The sequence below is a fragment of the Nannospalax galili genome, unplaced genomic scaffold (assembly GCF_000622305.1).
Source record: "Nannospalax galili isolate Female #2095 unplaced genomic scaffold, S.galili_v1.0 scaffold311, whole genome shotgun sequence".
Taxonomy (NCBI): Eukaryota; Metazoa; Chordata; class Mammalia; order Rodentia; family Spalacidae; genus Nannospalax; species Nannospalax galili.
In genome coordinates, this window is record NW_008330298.1 from 2,737,460 (window position 1) to 2,758,088 (window position 20,629).

Sequence of the window (20,629 nt, forward strand, 5' to 3'; positions counted from 1 at the left end):
CTTTATTCTATAGTCAAGAGCAGAGAGCAGTGAATTAGTGTGTGCATACCAGTGCTCAGCTCACTTTCTCCACTCTTACACAGTCCAGGATCCCTTACCCAGGGAATGGTGCCACCCAGAGTCTTCCCACTAATCAAGATAATCTCCCCACAAACATGCCCACAGGCTAACCTAATCTAAACAATTCCTTATTGCAGCTCTCTTCCCAGGTGATTCTGGATTGTGCCAAGTTGACAATTAAAGCTAACCGTTGGAGTAGGGAGTCTGTAGTTATCCATGAACTATACCTTTAGAGTGGAGACTTTACTTTGGCTTTAGAAACAGGTCTTTAGGGACGGGGATATAGCTTAGTGGTAGAGTGCTTGCCAAGCATTTGCAAGGTTCTGTTTTCAGTACTCATCAGAACAAAATAGTTTGTCATGTGTTTTTTGATTTTTGAAAATAATAGCAGAAATGTATAATATTGAAAATGAAACAAAAGTTTCTAATAATCTCTCACAGCCAGAAATAATTAGAATAAAGGTTTGGTGTAGTCTTCATAATTTTTTACAATGTTGAGGATCAAATCTAATGACCGGCACACGCTAAGCAAACACCCTTCCACTGCCTACAGCCCTAGAAATTTTTTGTTTCTCACAAAAGTGCATTTCACTATGCCTATAGTTTATTAGCTTGCCTTTTATTATTGAAAATCTGACTTCTCATAGGCATCTCTTCATATTAGCACCAAGGATGAATATATTGCAGTCTTTCTATGAGCCACAAATAGGAATTAGGTGCTATGGATATAATAGTTAAGATAATTCTAGTGTTGACTTCTTGGTTCTCTCAGTTAAATGGGGTGAAGGACAGAAACTAAACGTGTAATTATGTACAAAAAGATAGCTATATTTGTAATGGTTGTTGTAAAAGAAAATATTGGGATGTTGTAGAAATCTCTAACAAGAGAACATGTTCTAAACTCAAGGGAGGGCTTTTTGAGATAGGATTGCATGATCTGAGACTAAAAAGGTAAATAGGAAATAGTAATCAGGGCTGGAGTGTTCCAGTCAGAAGTAATCACATGTGCAAAAGCCCTGCCATGAATAAAAGCTTGGCAATTCAAAGACTGAGATTTATTCTTTTCATTTTATTGTATTCCATACCAATAATTTCTTATTCATCCCTCTATTGATTGAAATTTATATCCACTTTTTAACTGAAAAAAATAATTAAATGATGTTTATAGGAGCCTTCAGCACTTTTGTCACTTTGTGTTTGGAATATCTGCTGGGATATTCCAATTTTAGTACAGTGAATACTCAAACTGAAAGAGAAGTGATCATACAAGTGATCATCTTAGGCTACCAATGAATTCTATTGGTAAATAATGTTTTACTCATTAAGGACAACTCTCTAAAGCAGTTAAGATAATAATATCACTTGAGTATATACTAAGTTATATATAAATTGAGTAGATATACATATATATATAAAGTATATATTTGTGTATTAAGCAGTTGAGTATCTCAGTATTATTTCATGCCATATTTCTGGCTTTATTACAAGCTGTCCAAATCAAACTACCTAGGAATAGCCCATTTGTCCCCTTAAACATTCCCCTCCCTTCCTTACTGTTGCTAATCAATTATTATTCACCCTTGAAAGCTGATGCTCTAGAATATATGATACTATTAATTGGGAGAAATAGTGTATATTTTCTTTATAGAATATTGGCTTGAATAGAATAAGTCCACAAACAAGGGATTTAAGAACTCAAATACCTACTATTAATGTTTTAAAATAATGTAAAACATCACAGCTCTTAAGTTTGTCTGGATTGTCCAGTTACCACAAGCTATGTCAATAAATTCTTTAATGTATTTTTCTTAAGGACTCAACTAAAGAAATTCCTTGGAAAATCGGTAAAGAGAGCAAAGCATCTTGCTGAGGAATACGGTGAACGTGCAATAAATAAGGTTAAAAGTGTAAGAGATGAAGGTCAGTAAGATGAGGACATTTCAACCAAATATTCCATTACTGTGCAATTCTCTAAATTTAGCTTGTCATTAATAAGAAGCAGTTTGTCATTGAATATAATATACCTTTATAGTCAGTATCTTAGTATTTCAATAGATCACAAGTGATTAACTTTGAGTATGAAGAAAGTAAAATTGTATGTCTTAATTATGAATGTGTTCAGTATTTTGTGATTGTAATAACCTAGAAGGGTTGACTGTGCAATAATCAGTTAGAAACTAATTTTTTCCGGCTTTTTAGATTTTAAAAATATTTTTTAAATTAGATAAATTTGAGGAGCAGGGAATTGGCCCAGTGAGTAAAATGCTTGCCACACAAGTCTGACAACCTGAGTTGGGGCCTCTAGAACTCATGTTATAAAGCCAGATGCTGTAGCATGCATCTGTAATACCAGCAATCCTAAGAGATAGGAGGTGGAGACAGAATTGCCTGCAAGTTCCCAGGCCACTTCATTGGGAGTATGCAAGCACAACAGCAGAACCAAGAGACACCCTGCTTCAAACAAGGTATAAGGCTAGACCCAACTTTCAAAAGTTGTCCTCTGACCTCTACTCTACTCTCATGCTGTGGCATGTGCGCACCCATACTCACACAACACCCAAATGAAAACAAAACAGAAATCTGGGCGTGGGGGGTGGTAAGATGGCTTAGTAGGTAAAGAAGGTGCTTTCTGCCAAGTCTGATGACCAGAGTTAGATCCCCAGAACCTTTTAAAAAAAAAATTTTTTTTTTTTTGGTCTTTCTGAGGCAGGGTTTCCCTGTAGTCCCAGCTGGCCTGAAACTCACTATGTATATACTAGGCTGGCCTTGAACTCACAGAGATTTGTCTGCCTCTGCCTCCCAAGTGCTGGGACTACAGGCATGCACCACCATGCCCGGCAAAAATTACATAGATTTTCTAAATTTGCAGAGATCTTAACCTCCTGTTTCTTTTTGACATTTAACCTCCTGTGCCTTTGACATTATTGTACCTATTTTTATTTTGTTTAATGAACACTTAGTACTTGCTGTGCCAGATACTTTTCTAAACATTAATCTCTATTAATTCATTTACTCTCATGAGAAATCAGTGAAGTATCATCATTATCCTCGTTTTATAAATGAGAAAACAGGCATAGAAAGCTTGATTAACTTTTCTATGGTCATGCAGATAAGAAATAACAGCTGGGTTTGAACCCAAACAATCTGGCATCAGACTCCATATTCTTTTTTTTTCAATGTATATTTTTATTGAATCTTTGTCCACTTCATGTTCTTAACCACTATGTTATGTAGTACTAGACACATTTTGCTTTTCTGTGTAACAAGTTTATTCCATGAGCAGTAGATATGAAAATCTGAGCGTAAATACATATTAGCTATTGATGATTTTTGCTTTTCTCTTTAGTGTTTCATACTGATCAAGATGATCCTTCTTCAAGTGATGATGAAGGAATGCCATATACTAGACCAGTTAAATTCAAAGCAGCACATGGCTTCAAAGGACCTTATGATTTTGATCAGATCAAAGTGGTGCAGGATCTTAGTGGTGAACATATGGTAAGCAACCATTTCATTTTCATGATTCATAGTTTAATAGGAAGTACATTGGCTTCTATTAAACTGGTCTCTATCAACACAATTTCTTTGGCTAACCTGACTCAAGAACAGTAAATTTATATTATGGTTTAATGAACAGATAATGCACTGTCTGCCTCTGAATTACTATTCAAGAAGTGAGGTTTTAGGCAGAATGTAGTGTCTTATGCCTGTAATACCAGCACTAAGCAGCCTGAATCAGGAAGATAATGAGTTCAAGGCCAGCCTGGGTGGCATAAGGAGACCCTGTTTCAAAACACAAAGTGAGGTTTAGAATGTTACTGAGAAACCTATACAGAGAGACCAAACTTTTAAGCACGTAAATTAGAAGATAGTTTGTCACTTTTAAAAATACTTCAAATGTTCCCCATCATATTTTAAATCATTTAAATAAAATTTCAGGGCTGAGTGTTTTGTGTGTGTGTGTGTATATATATATATATATATATATATATGTATGTATATAAAATTCAGTGGTAGAGCACTTGTATAACATATATAAGGCCCTAGTTTCAATTCCTAGCACTAAGAAAAAAATTCAGAATCTCAGTATATTTTCTGTAGTGAGACATTCAGCCAAAACAAGGAGATAGGTAGAGGTTTGTGTTATCTCAGAAATCAAATATACTAGGCTGGGCATTTGGCTCAGTGGCAAAGTGCTTCTTTGGTATGTATGAGGTAAAGGTTTGATCTCTACCACTGCAAAAAAATAATCAAGCCTACCAATGTAGATGAAAGCATTCAGAATGTGTTACAGATAGCCTCTGAAAATCTAGGACCATGGGATACACAACAGTAAGAATCACAACTGGATTTAGCTATGCTGTGCCCTCAATCAGGGAATCAATACTAAAGCCAAAGTGTTGCTCTTGACTAGAAAGAAACTATGTGCATCAGATAGTGGCCACACTGAAATTTAAATTTTTGTACTTATAATGTTTGTATCAAATGTTTTAATTGATTACACTGTTTTCGTTATGAAACCTAATGAATTTTCTTGCACTGTATTGAGCCCACCATTATTTCCTATTTAAGTAAAAGTTACATTGTAATGAGATTCAAATGATAGTTTTTAAACTATATTTAATTTTTAATATATTTTTAGGATTTCTTTGAAAATTTCATACAGTGTATTTTGATCATACTTCTCCTCCCCCATCTCCTCTTAAATCAATCCCTGTCTTCTACCCACCTAGCTTCATTTTCTTTTTTTGTTTTTTTTTCTCTGGAGTCCAATTTGTGTTGCCCAAATACTCAGGTGTGGAAACTGCCATGGAGCATGGTTTAACTACCAGGGGTCACAACTTTAAAGAAAGCTGACTCTTCCTCCACCAGCAGCTATCAAATGCTTTAATAGCTCCTCACCTGGGGGTAGGGCTGTCTTTCCCCCATGCTAGGATTTTGTCTGTTTTGAGCTTGAGTAGGTCTTGTGCATGTTGTCACAATTGCTGTGATTTATATTTGCAAGTGCCATGTTGTCTGGAAAGCACTATCCCTATAGTCTTATCTACCACTTCTGATTCTTATGATCTTTCTACCTCCTGCTTCAGTGGAAATCCCTGAGCCTTGGGAGGAGTGTGAGAGTGTGATATAGATGTTCCATTTAGGGTTGAGCATTCCTCAGTCTCCTATTTTCTGCATATTGACCATGTCTCTGTGTTGTATGTCTCTGTGTTAATTGCCTTTACTACAAGAAGCTTCTCTGATGAGGGTTGAGAGATGTACCAATCTATGTGTATAGCAATAAGTCATTTAAATAGTATATCCATTTAGCATAATAATTTCGCTATGTCTGTGACCTATCTAACCACTGATTCTACCCTGATAATGGTGCCAGGCGTGGTATGCGTTCCATTCTCGTAGAATAGGCCTTAAATTCAAAGGGTAGTTGATTACTTCCATAACATTCTTGCCACTGTTGCACTAGTGGGCACATCTTGCAGGGTTCACAGCTGGGTGTGATTGATGATTACTTTTTGCCTCTGGTAGCATGCATAGTACCTTCTAGCACTATGAAAGCTAGCCAGTAAAGACGAAGCTTCCAGGTCAGTAGCCACTTGATTCTCCATGATTTATGACACAAGTATATTGTCTTCGGCAATAAGGTCTTACCTTGTCTTTTGTAGAAATAACTGTTATTTAAATATATGAGCTGTTGCTAGTGACTTGGATAATCTTTCTTCCCTGAGGACAGGTAATCTTTTTAATACGCCAAAATGTGTGGTATAATAGTATTTGTTGTAATAGAAATTTGACCCTTCCCTACTAGGAATTTGCATTCTTTAACACTTTCCTGCACACACACTTACTGCTCCACTGTTTTCAGTACCTATAAAGATTCTAGGCATATACTGCAGAGTCATGTTTTCAAAGAGAAAAGGAGAATAAGACCATACTGTTTTAATACTTATAGTGTCTCATGCAGTGGGTGTCACGACTAAGGTAGCCTTTATTGTTTTTAGTCCTGGTTAGTTATTAGTACCATGTCAGGGCTTTATCTGCCCCATTCATGTTCAGCTAGGGGACTGAGATTTCCAAGCTAGGGTTTGTACTTTTCTAAATCAGATTTCTGGATACTTAGGAACTCTCACAAATGACAGTTAAGATCGCTCTCTAGCCTTCACATGCATGTGCATATACACACAAACATATATACCCGCACGCACACACATAAACACCAGAAAACCTCATTTTTATCATATATGTGCATGGTTTGGGGTTTTAAATTTTTTAGGTTAAATTTTGAAAACTATAATGATTTTAATATGCTTTTCTTCTGAAAGTCTCCCTTAGTAATACTGTAACATTGGTCTTTTGGCCATGAATAGAGTTAGTAAAGTGAAAATTATCATGGAATGTATAATATGGCATAACTTTGAAGTTTGGATTAAAGTAAATAATGTCTCTGAACTCTTACAGTAATTTTTAAACCTTCTGTTTTCATAGGGAGCTGTTTGGACCATGAAATTTTCTCACTGTGGCCGATTACTTGCCTCAGCTGGACAAGACAATGTAGTGAGAATATGGGCTTTAAAAAATGCTTTTGACTATTTCAACAATATGCGAATGAAATATAACACTGAAGGTAGTTTTAATTTATTTAAATATCTAAGTAAATCTAGAATTTTTAAACTTTAAGTGCACTACAGGTTGAGCATTTCCAGTCCCCAAATCCGAAGTATCTTACAATCTGAAATTCATTGAACACTGGAAAAATGCTCAAATTTTTCAAATTTTAGAGCATTTCAGGTTTCATTTTTCAGATTAGGGAACTTGTAATAAAACTATAAAATATTCCAAAATCTAACATGCTCCCGAATCTAATAAGGAGCATTCAACTATACTGCTCTCCTTACCTGGCCAGTCATTTGTAGTAACCAGTACTTACCATAGTAGCCAACATTTATAGGGCAGGGTGTTGTGCACCTGTAATCTTGGTACTTGGGGAGGCTGAGGCAAGAGGATCAAGAATTTAAGGCCAACCTTGAATAGAACTTGATCATAGAACTATCTAGAGATTCCTTCAACCAGTGAGCTAGATCCTATGTTTTATTTTGTTTTGGGTTTTTTTTTTGTACTAGAAATTAACCCAGGGCCTCATGTATGCTAGGCAGGTTCTCTACCACTAAGCTATATTCTCAACCCCGCTCTACCCCACTCCTCTTTTTTTAACTTTTTATTCTAAGATAGTGTCTCACCATTTTGCCCAGTCTGGCCTTGAACTCTCTTGGTAGCCCAGGTGAGCCTTGAACTTGGGATCCTTTTATCTCAGCCTAACTGGTAGCTGAGATAACGGGCCTGTGGCCATGCGAATTTCCTTACATTATGCTATAATACATAACTAAAGATAATGACACATTTGATGAGACAAAGTTAAACTGGGTTAATTGTACAGTGAGTTTTTCTAGTTCTACCTGGTCATCATTTCTTAATCCATCTGGAGCAAAAAGACTATTTCAGTGACCCTTGAGCCCTGACCTCAGCCTAGACCCTTTTGTGGCCTGTTAATGTTTCCCTTGCTACTTATTGTAATGAGTAAAAATTATTCACTATGAATACTGAGGATTCAACAGTATTTTTTTACTAATTTAGGGAACTGGTTAAGGTAATTTATTTAAAAATTATTTGAAATGATAAAGACAAATATTTGGGTGCTTGTAAGATTACAGCTCATGTTTAGAAGATCTATTTTTTCTATAGTATTGTATTCTATGATTATTAATTAGGTACTATATTATTTCAGAATATTTTGGTTAGTAGATGAGTAGACATGCATATATGCTTTTTTACAATTATTATGCTGTTTTTAGGACGTGTGTCCCCGTCACCATCTCAGGAAAGTCTAAGTTCATCAAAATCTGACACAGACACAGGGGTATGTTCATGTTTTATTACTATTGTAAAATTCTAGGATTTTATCTGATATCCTAAAATAGTTTTCAGCTAGAAATCACAGTTATGTCAAAGCATTTCATTGAAATTAAGATGTAATATTAAAAGTAAGTTTCATCTATTAGTATTCACAAGTGAGAAATTCTGATGTTAGAGATTGTCAAATAGTGAATATTGTTATTCAGGGTACCAACTTCTGATACTTACTTAAAAAAAAATAGAATCACTTTTCCCTCAATCTAAGTTAGATATTTTAATAATAATGGTAACGATGCCATTTTATGCTTTAAATTTTTCAGGTGTCTCTTTATGACCTCCAGAAATAAAATCCTTCTTAATATTGTCCCATATTATCTTTCCAACTCAGTTCTAATTCCCTAGTGCCTGTGAATCCTACTTGCTGTACTAGATATAAGTCTGTACGGAAGCATTCTCTCACATTGGTATCTTTTCCTGTGCTGTTTGCTTTGTTCAGATTGCCCTCTCTGGATTCAGGTCAAATATCTTATGTTATTTTATTAGTTACCCTAAATCCAGCATGAAGAATTATTCCTCAGATGTGTTCTGATAATATGTTATATGTACTTTTATATTTCTTATCATATTTACCTTTTCAGTTTGTTTTCCTAGTTAGGCTTTGGGCTAATTCTTGGCATCTTACTGCATGCTGACCATACTAAGTGTGTAATAAGGACTGAATTCCTTCCTCTGTGCTTTGATTGCAAGTTTTGCCTTTATCTGGATGCTTTCAGCTTCCCTTCTTTCCATTCAAACCACATGCCCATTCTTCATGGTCCTCTTCCTTCCTAAAGCCTTCACTGATTTATGTATGGTCAAATTTTTACCTGATTTGCTTTGGGGATACTATGAATTTGCTTATTTGATCGTTTAATGTACTATAAAGTTTCCAGGTGTTTGATTGCTGTTTAAAAAAACTATACTGTATAGAATTGTCTTTATCTATTTACTTTAGCAACCTTATATACAGATTCTTAACTACTTCTTTCTAATACCCCCAAATCCCTAAGTATAATTACAGTATTAATTGAACATAAAGCCTAATAAATAAGAACTGCAACAGTTCTTTCATTAAAAAGTTAGTTATCTTTCTTGTGCTACTCCAATTTTTTCTTCTGAAATAGTTGTTATACCTATTATTTTCAGGAAAAGGTTATTTGAGATTCTTTGACTCCTCTCATTCTATCTGGGGTCAATTAAGAGAGACCTCTATTCCAATGGGGTTTGGTATTTGGAATATTTTTTAAATTATGTGTGTCTGTGTTTGAGTATATATACACAAGTATAGGTACCTATACTTGGAGGCCAGAAGAGGGCATCAGATTTCCCAGAGCTTGAGTTACAGGTGGTTTTCAGCCACCTGATATGGGTGTTGGAAACTGAACTCAGGTCCTCTGGAAGAGCAGTATGCACTCTTGACCACTGAGCCATCTCTCCAGCCCCTGATATCTGCAATTACTATACTAACTCTAGGTACAGTGGGATATAGTAGGTACAGCGAAGGTTACTCTCCTGATATATGCATTGTCTCTCTCTCTCATGATAGTGATGTCTTTCTTTTTTTGAAGTACTTTCTCTTGTTTTCTCATCATCCATGCAAATTTGAATATAAAAGGACCTATTTTACAGTTAAGCAGACATTGGTATGCCAAGGTTATTTTCCCACTCACTGATAGTGTTTCCAACCCTAGAATCCTGACTACTATATTGTTTCTACTGATTCCCAAAAGTAGCTCAGAAAATATTAGAAAGGAAGAGGTGCATGCTTAGTATACTCTACTATGCTGAAGACATAAACTGGAGATTTTCAGAGTTGATTTTAGTATAACTTTTATACTTCTTGGTTTCTGAGTATCTATAATTGGACAAGACTGTGCACATGAAGATTCTATGTAAAATTTCTTTTTGATGGTATAGGTTGTTAAGTGCTTTTTAGGTAGAAATTAGTGTTTTTCCTGGGTAGATTTATGGTCAATATGCTTAATTAGCAGAATGTCAATGAGTATTACTAACAACTGCTGCTTAAAATTTTGGGGATAGCAGATCATTAGAATCTAAAACTTGAATGAAGGATACTGAATCTAGGAGGACTTGAAAAAAAGTAAATGTGAAATTTAAGTATGCAATGTTTTATAAACGTATACTTTAGTGGTATTAATAATTCCATTTTACAGATGAAGAAAAGGAGGCTTAAAAATATTAAGTAACTCATTAGTTTTATAGTTGATAAATACAGCATCAGAATTAGGACCCATCTCTCTTTCTGAAACCTATACTCTTTTTAAAATTTATTTTTATCTTATGTGTAAGAGTGTTATGCCTGCATGTAAATGCACCTGTGTCATGCAGTGCCCATAGAGGCCAGAAGAGGGCATCAGATCCCCTGGAACTGGAGTTACAGATGGTTGTTAGCCACTGTGTGGGTGCTGGGATTTGAACCCGGGTCTACTGCAAGAGCAACCAGTGCTCTTACCACTGAGCCATCTCTCCAACCCCCAGAATCTTTTCTCTTATGCATTATGCTGCACTAGTTGACATCTTGACCTTTGGGACTTTCTTTTCAATCGGTTCAAAAATATTTATCAAGTCTCTAGGGCATATTAGTCACTATTTTAAGAACTAGAGAAATAGTAAGTAAAGAAGGAGACAAACTTATCAGTTGTTATAAAGTTACATAGAAGAATTATATATATTAGGAGATAATTTTTTTTAACTTTTTTTGTATTTATTATTTTTTATTTTATGCATATAAGTGTATTGCCTGCATGTATGTGAGTGCACCTGTGTTGTGCAATGCTGTGGAGGTCAGAAGAGGGCGCCAGATTCCCCTGGAACTGGAGTCAAGGATGGTTCGTAGCCATCATGTGGGTGCTGGGAATCGAACCCGGGTCCTCTGCAAGAGCAGTCTGTGCTCTTAACCCCTGAGCCATCTCTCCAGCCCCTAGAAGAAAATTTTTTTATGATACTTTATTGAGGGCCAGAAAGATAGCTCAGCAGGAAAAAGTGCTTGCCACCAAACCTGACAACCTGAGTTGGATCCCCAGAACCCACATATTGGAAAGAGAGAACCAAGTCCCTCAAGTTGTTCTCTGACTTCCAGTTGCATACTGTGATATATGTGCACACATATACATGCACACAAATAAAAAATTTTAAAGACACTTTCTTGAGTTGTGGCATACAACGAGCCCTACATAACATACACAGTTTGGGTTAGTTTGGAGATAAATGTACAACTGTGAAATTGTAACCACAATATATGCCATAAACCTATCCATCAACTCCAGTTATTTCTTCCTAATGTCTTATTTTTGTGATAAGAATTTAAAGTATCAATACTCTTAATAATTAAGTGTATAATACAATATTATTAACTGTAGCCATTGTTGATGTGCAGTAATCACCAGCACTTATTCATTTTATACAATTGAAGCTTTATACTCTTTGACTAATACTGTCCTGTTTCTCTGTCCCCTGACCCCTGGCAACCACTAGTCTCTGGCTTCTGTGAACTATTTTACATTTATTATATAAACAGTATTTGGTAGTAGTTGCCCATCTGAGTCTAGCTTATTTTACTTATCTTCTAAGTTCATTCTGGTTATCACAGATGGCAGAATTTTATTTAAAGGGTGGATAGAATTGTATGATATATGTATGCCATATTTTCTTTATCCATTCACCTGTTAGTGAGCATTTAGTTTACTTGCATGTCTTGGCTTCAGTGGACATGAAAGTACAAATCTCTTCAGATTCTGACTTCAGTTCCTGTGGTTATACACCAAAGAATTGGGTTACTGGGTCATATGGTAGTTCTTTTTTAAATTTTCTGAGTCATCTCTATACTGCTTTTCGTGGCGATTGCACTGATTAACATTCCCACCAGTAGTTTATAGAATTACATTTTCTCTATATCCTTGCCACCACTTAACTATATTTTTTTCATGATAGCCATCCTGATAACTAACTTTAGGGAGATATATCATTGTATTTTTAAGTTGCAGTGGTACAAATCAAATCACCCTCATGAACAGTGATATTGAATGTCTTTTTATATACCTGTTGACCATTTGTATGCCTTCTCTGGAGAAATGCCTGTCAGTTCCTTTGACCATTTTTTGAAGTACTGGGACTAGAACCCACGGCTTTGTGTATGCTGGGTGAACACTCATGAGCTACATTCCTATCCCCTTGGACTAATTGAGTTACTTAATCTGGTTTTAGTTTAGCTTTTAACTATTCAGTTGTAGGAATTTCTCATATTGGAATTTCCTGTCCCCTTGGACTAATTGAGTTACTTAATCTGGTTTTAGTTTAGGTTTTTACTGTTCAGTTGTAGGAATTTCTCATATATTTTGGATATTAAACTTTATCAGATATTTGGGTTAAAAATAATTTCTCCCATTCTGTAACTGCTATTTCATATGGTTGATTGCTTAGTTTCTGTGAAAAAAAGTTTTTTACATTGATATATGGTAGCCTCTCTTCTGGGGGATATATTCTAAAACCCCCAGTGGATGTTCAAAACCATGGGTATTACAAAACCTTATATATGCCATGTTTTTTTTTTCTGTGTGCAGATGAATGGTAAAACATAATTTTTAGATTACACACAATAAGAGATTGAACAATACATTATAATGAAGCAGGATAGTTATAGTAACATACTGTAATAAAGTTATATGAATGTTCTCTTTCTCTCTTGAAAGAGTCAAAACAAATACTAATAGTTTTGATTGCTGTTCATTGAAATTGAGTATAAGGGAGAACTATTGCAGTCCCACAAGTCTCTTTCCTTTCATAGACTATATTTCATACCATATCCAAGAAAGAATTGCCAAACCGAATGACAAGAAAACACTGTCCTTGTTTATCCAAGAGTTTTACAATATAGGCTTTACATTAAGGAAAATATGCACCAGATAAAGTGAGATATTGGGGTAAAATGACCAAGCATAACTTCACCAAGAGATTGTCATTTGAGCAAAATCTGAGGAAGATAAGGGAGTGATCCTCTTTATATATGGAAGAGTAAAAATGCTATAAGGCAGGAGTTCTGTGTTCCAAGAAACAACATCCTGATCTGGATAGCTAGAGCCAGTGAACAAGGGAGAGGATGAAGTCACAGAGGTAAAGTGTAGTCTACAACAAGGTCTTAGCTTGTAGTCTGAGAAAGATGGGTGCCAGTGGAGTGTTTCTGAACAGAAAATGATATAATCTGCCCTTTTAAAATGATCATTCTGAGAATAGACCATAAGAGGATAAGATACGTCTTTTTCGTTTTGGTATTCCATGTAGCTATCAAAGTATCTAGCATATAATAAATCTAGTAACTATCAAAAGTCTAATAATTTTTCAGATAAGTCCAAATTTAAAAAGACATTTTCAGATAATTAGGAGACAGGTTGAACATCCCTAATCTGAAATCTAAAATGCTCTGAAATCTAAAGCATTTTGAGCACCAATATAATGACACAAATAGAAAATTCCAGGTTGCGAAGTCTTTTCTTTTTTTTTTAAGGTGACTGTATTGGCAAAACAAGTAGAGAATGCAATTCCATCATGACATACTATACACAGTACAACCTGTCATCATGTATATAGAGTAAAAATACAAACTTAATTGAAGGTGACATGAATTTCATAATGTCCCTTTTCTTATGCACCAAATTATTAAAACTGTTGGGAGACTGGAGGTGAAGTCATTGGCCCTGAGTTCAATCTCTAGCACCAAAAACATCATGGAGAAGAAAATAGATGTTTAAAGAAAGAAAGAGAGAGAGGGAGGGAGGGGAGGGAGGGAGGAAAGAAAAGAAGAAAAGAAGGAAGGAAGGAAGACAGACCTAGAGTCACAGTTAGGGGAAATGTGTTAGGGAGTTAATGAAAAGTAAATAATTATTAAAAAGTTGGCTTTTGTGTAATGGGACAAGGTTGTTAACTTTACGCCTCTAAGCGGTGCTTACCTGGCAGTAAAATTTGAGGAAGAAGTTGTAGTTATCTAGGATGAGAAGTGCTCGATAGGTGGTCCCAAGCTCAGTGCTGCTGGTCCACCTTTGTAGTTCATGTGAAGATTTTTTTATAAACCTATCAAGTTCTATATAGGTCTGGGAATGAAGCACAGTATTAAGAGCACCCGTCTAGCATCATGAGGCCCTGGATTCCATCAGTAGCACCAAAATTCAAGTTCTAATATAGATAAAATAGTGGTAGCTTTTTTCTATCCCATGGCTACTGTCCTAATTCACAGCTCATTGTTCTTCCTGCCTCCATCTAAGCCCACTTGCTCTATCCAAACCATCTTTGATATTGCCCACATTTCTCTTTCTAAAGTACCGGTCAGATCACGTTACTTTTTCCTTTTCAGAATTCTGTTGTCTTTCTATGGCCTTAGGCCATTAGATTTTTGAAATGCAAATGTGAGATCCTTGGTAAGGTGGTCTCAAAGTATCTTTCTAACCTGATTTCTTTTGGTAGCTCTTTAAACTTCATTTCTCCATCCTCATCATCCTAGCCACCCTTCCCTAATCACTCAAGGTTTCACTGGCACTCCATATTTTCCATGCTATATCCTCTACATGAGTTAAAGGACAAATCTGGACATACAGTTACATAACTTATTTTCCTGCTTTGAGTCTCTTGTTCACAGGTGACTGTGTGACCTTTCATATGTTTCTTTAACCTCTTAGACTATCACCTTTTTTCCTAATTCCTTCATACTCATAGTGTTAATTCCTATTTCAAAAAATTGCTTAGATTCATTCAGATAATGAATATGCAAAGCATGCTATAACTAAAATTTTGGCACATGTATGTGGTGTTATTTTCCACACACTCCTGTCAAATTACAAAAACCTAACTGAAAATAGATTAAATAATGAGGAAGTGAGTCTAGAAGTAAGGCCCAATAAGGTTAGTTAGCTCAGCAGTATCCTCAAGGACACGGGATCCCACCAACTTTCTGCTTTCTATGCTATCCTATCCTTTGTTTAGTTTTCTTGGGCCTTTTCCCCTTTGTGGTCCTAAGAAGGCACCTACATTCTCAGATGTCATAGGGAGAAAACACTGTTCAAAGGTAGGAAAAGGGGAAAATCTCTTACATGAGTTCCCTTGAACATATGGCTATGCCTAAACCAGTCATCGCTCAGAAGCTTAAGTAGCTTAGACCAGTCATGACTCACCCCCTTGTGCTTGCCCCACTTCTGCCGAAGAAACAGATGCTGAGAAAAGACGCAAAAGAGTGACTCTGTTAGGGAGGGAAAAGAGTGATAGGACTCATATTAAACCTCACCCACCCAGGCCTCAGGGACCATTGAGAAAGAGGAGGGCAGAAAGATTTTAAGAGCCAGGCGTGGTGCATGACCATAAAGTTTCCAGGTTTCTGGGAACTTGCTCATGTAAACCAGCAATGGTGGCAGCATGCACAAAACCCATGGAAACTTAAACCAGACAGAAACCCAGCATAGAACTAGGGAAATGGGTAGGAGGCCCCAACCTTAGCCTAGGAACTGTTGGCAGCTAATCACTGCTAGGTGAGGGAGAAATTGGTCTTCTTTAAAGGAAATAGGATGACCAGATTCCAGTGGATGTACTCACACCAAGGGACATCTTGGGGACACAAACTTGACTTATTAGTCCTTAACATATATGGCAGAATCCATGAAATCCAGTGGGGGGGCTATGTAGGGGTGCATATAGGGGAGGGGGTCTAAATATGATTAAGATGTATTGTATGAATAATAAAAATATATACTGAGAGAAAAATGAAGTCCTTCACTGCCGACCTGTGTAGACATGAGCACATATCAATCCTCTGACCATGTGTCTGTGTCAAATAAAGACAATAACCATTCCTGCCCTATAAAAAAAGTGTATGAGAGAATATTTCTCTTCAAAAATGATTCTGATTTGTTATTGCATGGCGATGAAAGAAAGGGAATAGGAAATCAGCATAAAGGGGAATCTGCTTTTGGTGGCTCAGGATTTCAGATGGGCAGCATACAAATTGCTGAGAGAACAAGAGCTGGGGAAAGTCTGAAACTTTGATTTTGATAATCTTACATTTCAGTTTTTTAAAGTTTGTCTTTATGTCTAACTAGGTATGTAGTGCAAGTGAGGAAGACCCAGATGACAAAAATGCACCATTTCGGCAGCGGCCATTTTGCAAATATAAAGGACATACTGCTGATCTCCTTGATCTTTCATGGTCTAAAGTAAGAAATTATTATTTGAATTATACATCGATTCTGTATAACTTTGACATCAGGATAAAAAATAAGTGTCTTATTTGTGTGATTATCACACTAACAAGTGTTCGGATGTTCACATAGCCTTTGTGAAAGTTATTTGCAAGTTAATCTGAGTTTATATAAAAAAAGAAATATCAGGCTTGGCTGATAAGTAAATGCTCGTATTGTTTAACAGTTTATGTATATCAAGATCTCTCTCTCTAGTTGTTGCCATTTACTTTTTATATACAATGATTTTCACAAAGAAATGATCCTCAGCAAAATGCATATGACTCAGCTACAAAGGTCAAGTCTACTCTATCTTCAAGCCTGCTTTAGGGCTAACCTGCTGCTACCTTCACAAAATTATATGTTTTTGCTTAACAGTTCATTTTGTGATGTTTTGTCCATAGAGCATTGTTATTTAGGAAGTAAAAGGACTATTTTGCCCCCAAATACCTTAACAATTTTCTAGTTAAATAAGCTGTTTTAAATTGTATATGAGGTATTTAAACATGAAACAACTTAGAATTTTTGCATGATACCTTAAATTGTGTCAGTAATCAAAATCTAAAATATGTTTAGGATTTGAAAGAGTAATATTTAGACATTTTGACTTGAGAAAAATGAACTGCACTAACTAAACAATATCTGGGATACCAGTGATGCCCATATATTTTTAACTATGTCAGGAAAACCTTGTATATAACAAAGATATTACTGGTATATTTTGGCAAGTTAAATCAAGCTTCCTCCAGCTGTTTGCTGTTTGTTGCTTTGCTTTGCTTTTATTTTGTTGAGAACAAATCTCTCTGTAGCCAGGACTGGACTGGGACTTACTATATAACCAAGGCTGTTATCAGTTTCACTGTGATCCTCCTGCTTCAGCCTCCACCTCCCAAGTGCTAGGATTGTAGTCTTTGGTTGGCATGCCTGTTGTGCTCCACCACTGAATCTCCATTTGTGAACTGCCGCTTCTGTTTGTCATCATACCTGTTTGGATGTTCTGGATGTTTTATGTAATCCATCTGTCGTAATGTAGCCTCGTTTTTAAGCTGAGTCTTCACACTTTACATTATTTACCTGATAATCATTCTCACCTGAAATCAGAAGTATAAAACAAATTATTGGAAACCAAGCACTAATTTTCCTTTCTTAAAAAATAATTTTTTTCTTGAAATGCACCTGTACTGAAGGAAATTAAATCTCTACTGACCACAGTGTCAGTAAAGATACTCCAAAGAAACTTCAGGATGGGTAGGTAGGATAGTTGTTTAAGTACATCTTGCAAGCTTGAGGTTTGATCCCTGAACTCACATTTTTTTTTTAAAGCTGGGGTGAGGCTAGAGATATGACTCAATGGTTAAGAGTACTGGCTGCTCTTCCAGAGGACCCGAATTTGGTTCCCATTATCCATATGTTGGATAACAACAGTCCATAAACTCCAGTTCCAGGGGATCTGACACCCTCTTCTGAGCTCCACAGGCATTGCATGCACATGGTGCACTTATATACATGCAGACAAAACACATAAAATTCAAACAAGACTGAGCATAGTGACACGTGCTTGTAATCCCAGCACCACAGGATAGGTAGGCATAGACAGATGAATCATGGAGGCTCTCTGGCCCACCAGCCTAGTCTACTTGACAAATTCCAGGCCAGTAAGAGACACTTCAAAAAATTAAGTGGATACCACCAGAGGGACAACACCTGAAACCTCCATATGCATGTACATGCATATACATAACAAAGAGAAACAGATCCTTTGTAGTTTTATTTTTGACAGTTTTAAATGACATTTATTTATTTGTGTGTGTGCATGTACCATAGCACACATAGGGAGTCCAGAGGATAGGCTGCAGGAGTCAGTTCCCTCTTCCACCATGTGTATCCCAGGGACTGAACTTGGGTTTTCAGACTTAACAGAAAGCACCTTTTTTACCTACTGATTCATCTCACTGACCCAAGAACCTTTTGGATTTAAGGAGGTTTATGTTTTATAACTTTTAAGTTTTAATTGACACATGGTAATTACACATTAATGGGGTATAGTATGATAATTCAATACATGTATATAATACATAGTTATAAAATCAAGACAATTAGCATCTCTGCATTCTTAAACATTTATCATTTTTGTATTTGGTACCTTCAGACTCCTCTTTTCTAGTTCTTTAGGATACATAGAATAAATTGTTATAGATTACAGACATACTCCTGTCCTGTAGATGCTAGCACTTATTTATCCTACTATCTGTGTTTTAATACCTGTTAACACATTCCTTCATACCCTTCCTAGCCTCTAGTGACCATTCTTGTGCTCTAAAGAGGTTTATTTCAAATAATTGACTCGTGCAATTGTAGGGACCAGCAACTTTGCATTTGTAAGATGGACCTAGAGGACTGAAAGAGCATTAGTTGGTGCTACAGAAGTTCCTATCCTCTGTAAACTTTTTTTCCTTTTGATGCTTTCAACTAATTGGATGAAGACCTCTCATATCATTAACAATTATCCCATTTCTTTAAAGTCAGCTGATGGCAAATGTTAGCTGTGTCTGCAGAGTACCTTCAGAGCAACAAACAACTAGATTAGTATTCAATTAAATAGCTAGGTACTATAGATTTTCCAGATTAATAAATAATATGAACTATTGTTCCTCATCAGAATTAATATCTTTTCTTTGAATTAATTCTCCTTGACTTCTATCATTTAATCATTTGAGTCTATGAATTTTGAAATATTCTCTTTGGTTTCTACTTTCTGGACTTCCTTCCTATCTCACTGACCACCATCTCCCTTTTCCTTTACAGAAGAAATAGTGAAAGAACCTTGCTTAGGCCAGTAGTGGTGGCACATGCCTGTAATCCCAGCACTTGAGAGGCAAAGGCAGGAAAATCCTGAGTTTGAGACCAGCCTGTGCTACACAGTGAGATCCTGTCTTTAGAAAAGTGACATTAAAAAGTATATTGAGAACCTATGCATATATAACTGGTAGATGCCATGGATTTCCTATTCACTCAAAATATACCTGTTGTTCACTTCACCACCTACTTAAGAGCATGACTCTGGAGCCAGACTCCCAGGATTCGTATTCTGCTAGTTTGTCCCTTATAACTATCTGATCTTTAGCCATTTTCCTTAACTATTTGTGCCTCATCTTCAAAATAAGCATAATAAAAGTAGCTTCAGGCATGGTGGTGCATGCCTTTAATCCCAGCACTTGGGAGGCAGAGGCAGGCGGATCTCTGTGAGTTCAAGGCCAGCCTGGTCTACCTAGTGAGTTCCAGGACAGCTGGGGCTACAGAGAGACCCTGTCTCAAAAAGACCAAAAAAATAGCTCTTTGTAGTTTAAAGGGAAGATTAACTGATCTAGTAAATATAAAACATTTACCTAGATAGAACATAGTAAATGCTCAATTAACATTACCTATGAATGGGCTGGAGAGGTGGTAAGCATTTGTACTGCTCTCACACAGAGGATCCACATTCCATCCCTAGCACATATCTTCGGATTTACAACCGCCTATAATTCTAGCTCCAAGGTGATCCAGCACTTTTAGTTCCCACACTCAAATGTACTCACATGCGTATACCCACATACAGACAGACACATAATTTTTAAAAATTACCTATGAATGTGCTATGTAGAGTTTTCAGACACTGAGGACACAGAATTTAAATATTTTAAGTGTACTCTGTATTTGTGCCCTCAAAACATGTGAAATCATGATATTTCTTTATGAAGGATTTGAAAAAGTAGATTTGTATGAGCGAAGGAACTTGCTTATAAGGCATCTAGCTGTGGAGTAGAAGAATTACAGTTTACATGGCTTTAGAACAGTCCTCTCTAGCCCATTCCTGTGTCACAATAGCTCATCTCTCCACAGGAGCTGGCATACAAAAATAACAAATGTTGGGCATGTTGCAAAGATTTAAAAAATCAAATTCTTGAAAATTTCCTTTCCTTCATCCTTTCTAAATTTCTTGGTTCCCAGAAATATATTTGTTATTAAACTATATACCTCCCTCATGTGAACAATATGTATTTTAAGGACTAGTGCCAGTTTGGAAGCTGGGACTTTCTGATCCTTAATATTATAAATACTTGAAGAGATAAATACAGGAACAAAGGATTAATCACTTAGAAATTTTTATGGATGTTTTATGCACGTGGAGGAGAAAGTACATCCTCGTGTTGTTCCTTAGGCACCATCTACCTTGTGGTTTTTTTATTGTTGTTTTCGGTTTTTTAAGGAATATCACCATTTTGTTGTTGATTTTTTTTTTTTTTTGATTTCTCATTTTTTTTAATTTTTTTTTTACAATTAAAGTTACAGTTTTAACAATATGCAAAATGTTACAGTAATTCAGATTTTTTGGCATAGTGATTACA

General features: G+C 36.1%; 1 protein-coding gene across 1 annotated transcript in view; it reads left to right on the top strand.

The window, feature by feature from the left end:
• Positions 1-20,629, top strand: part of Wdr44 (WD repeat domain 44) — a 101,436-nt gene that overhangs the window by 60,647 nt on the left and 20,160 nt on the right. Inside the window, exons 9-13 of the mRNA XM_008843864.2 lie at positions 1,874-1,980; positions 3,407-3,558; positions 6,544-6,682; positions 7,908-7,972; positions 16,104-16,217. Of these exons, the coding sequence (XP_008842086.1) occupies positions 1,874-1,980; positions 3,407-3,558; positions 6,544-6,682; positions 7,908-7,972; positions 16,104-16,217 (577 nt within the window). The remainder of the gene's footprint in view (positions 1-1,873; positions 1,981-3,406; positions 3,559-6,543; positions 6,683-7,907; positions 7,973-16,103; positions 16,218-20,629) is intronic.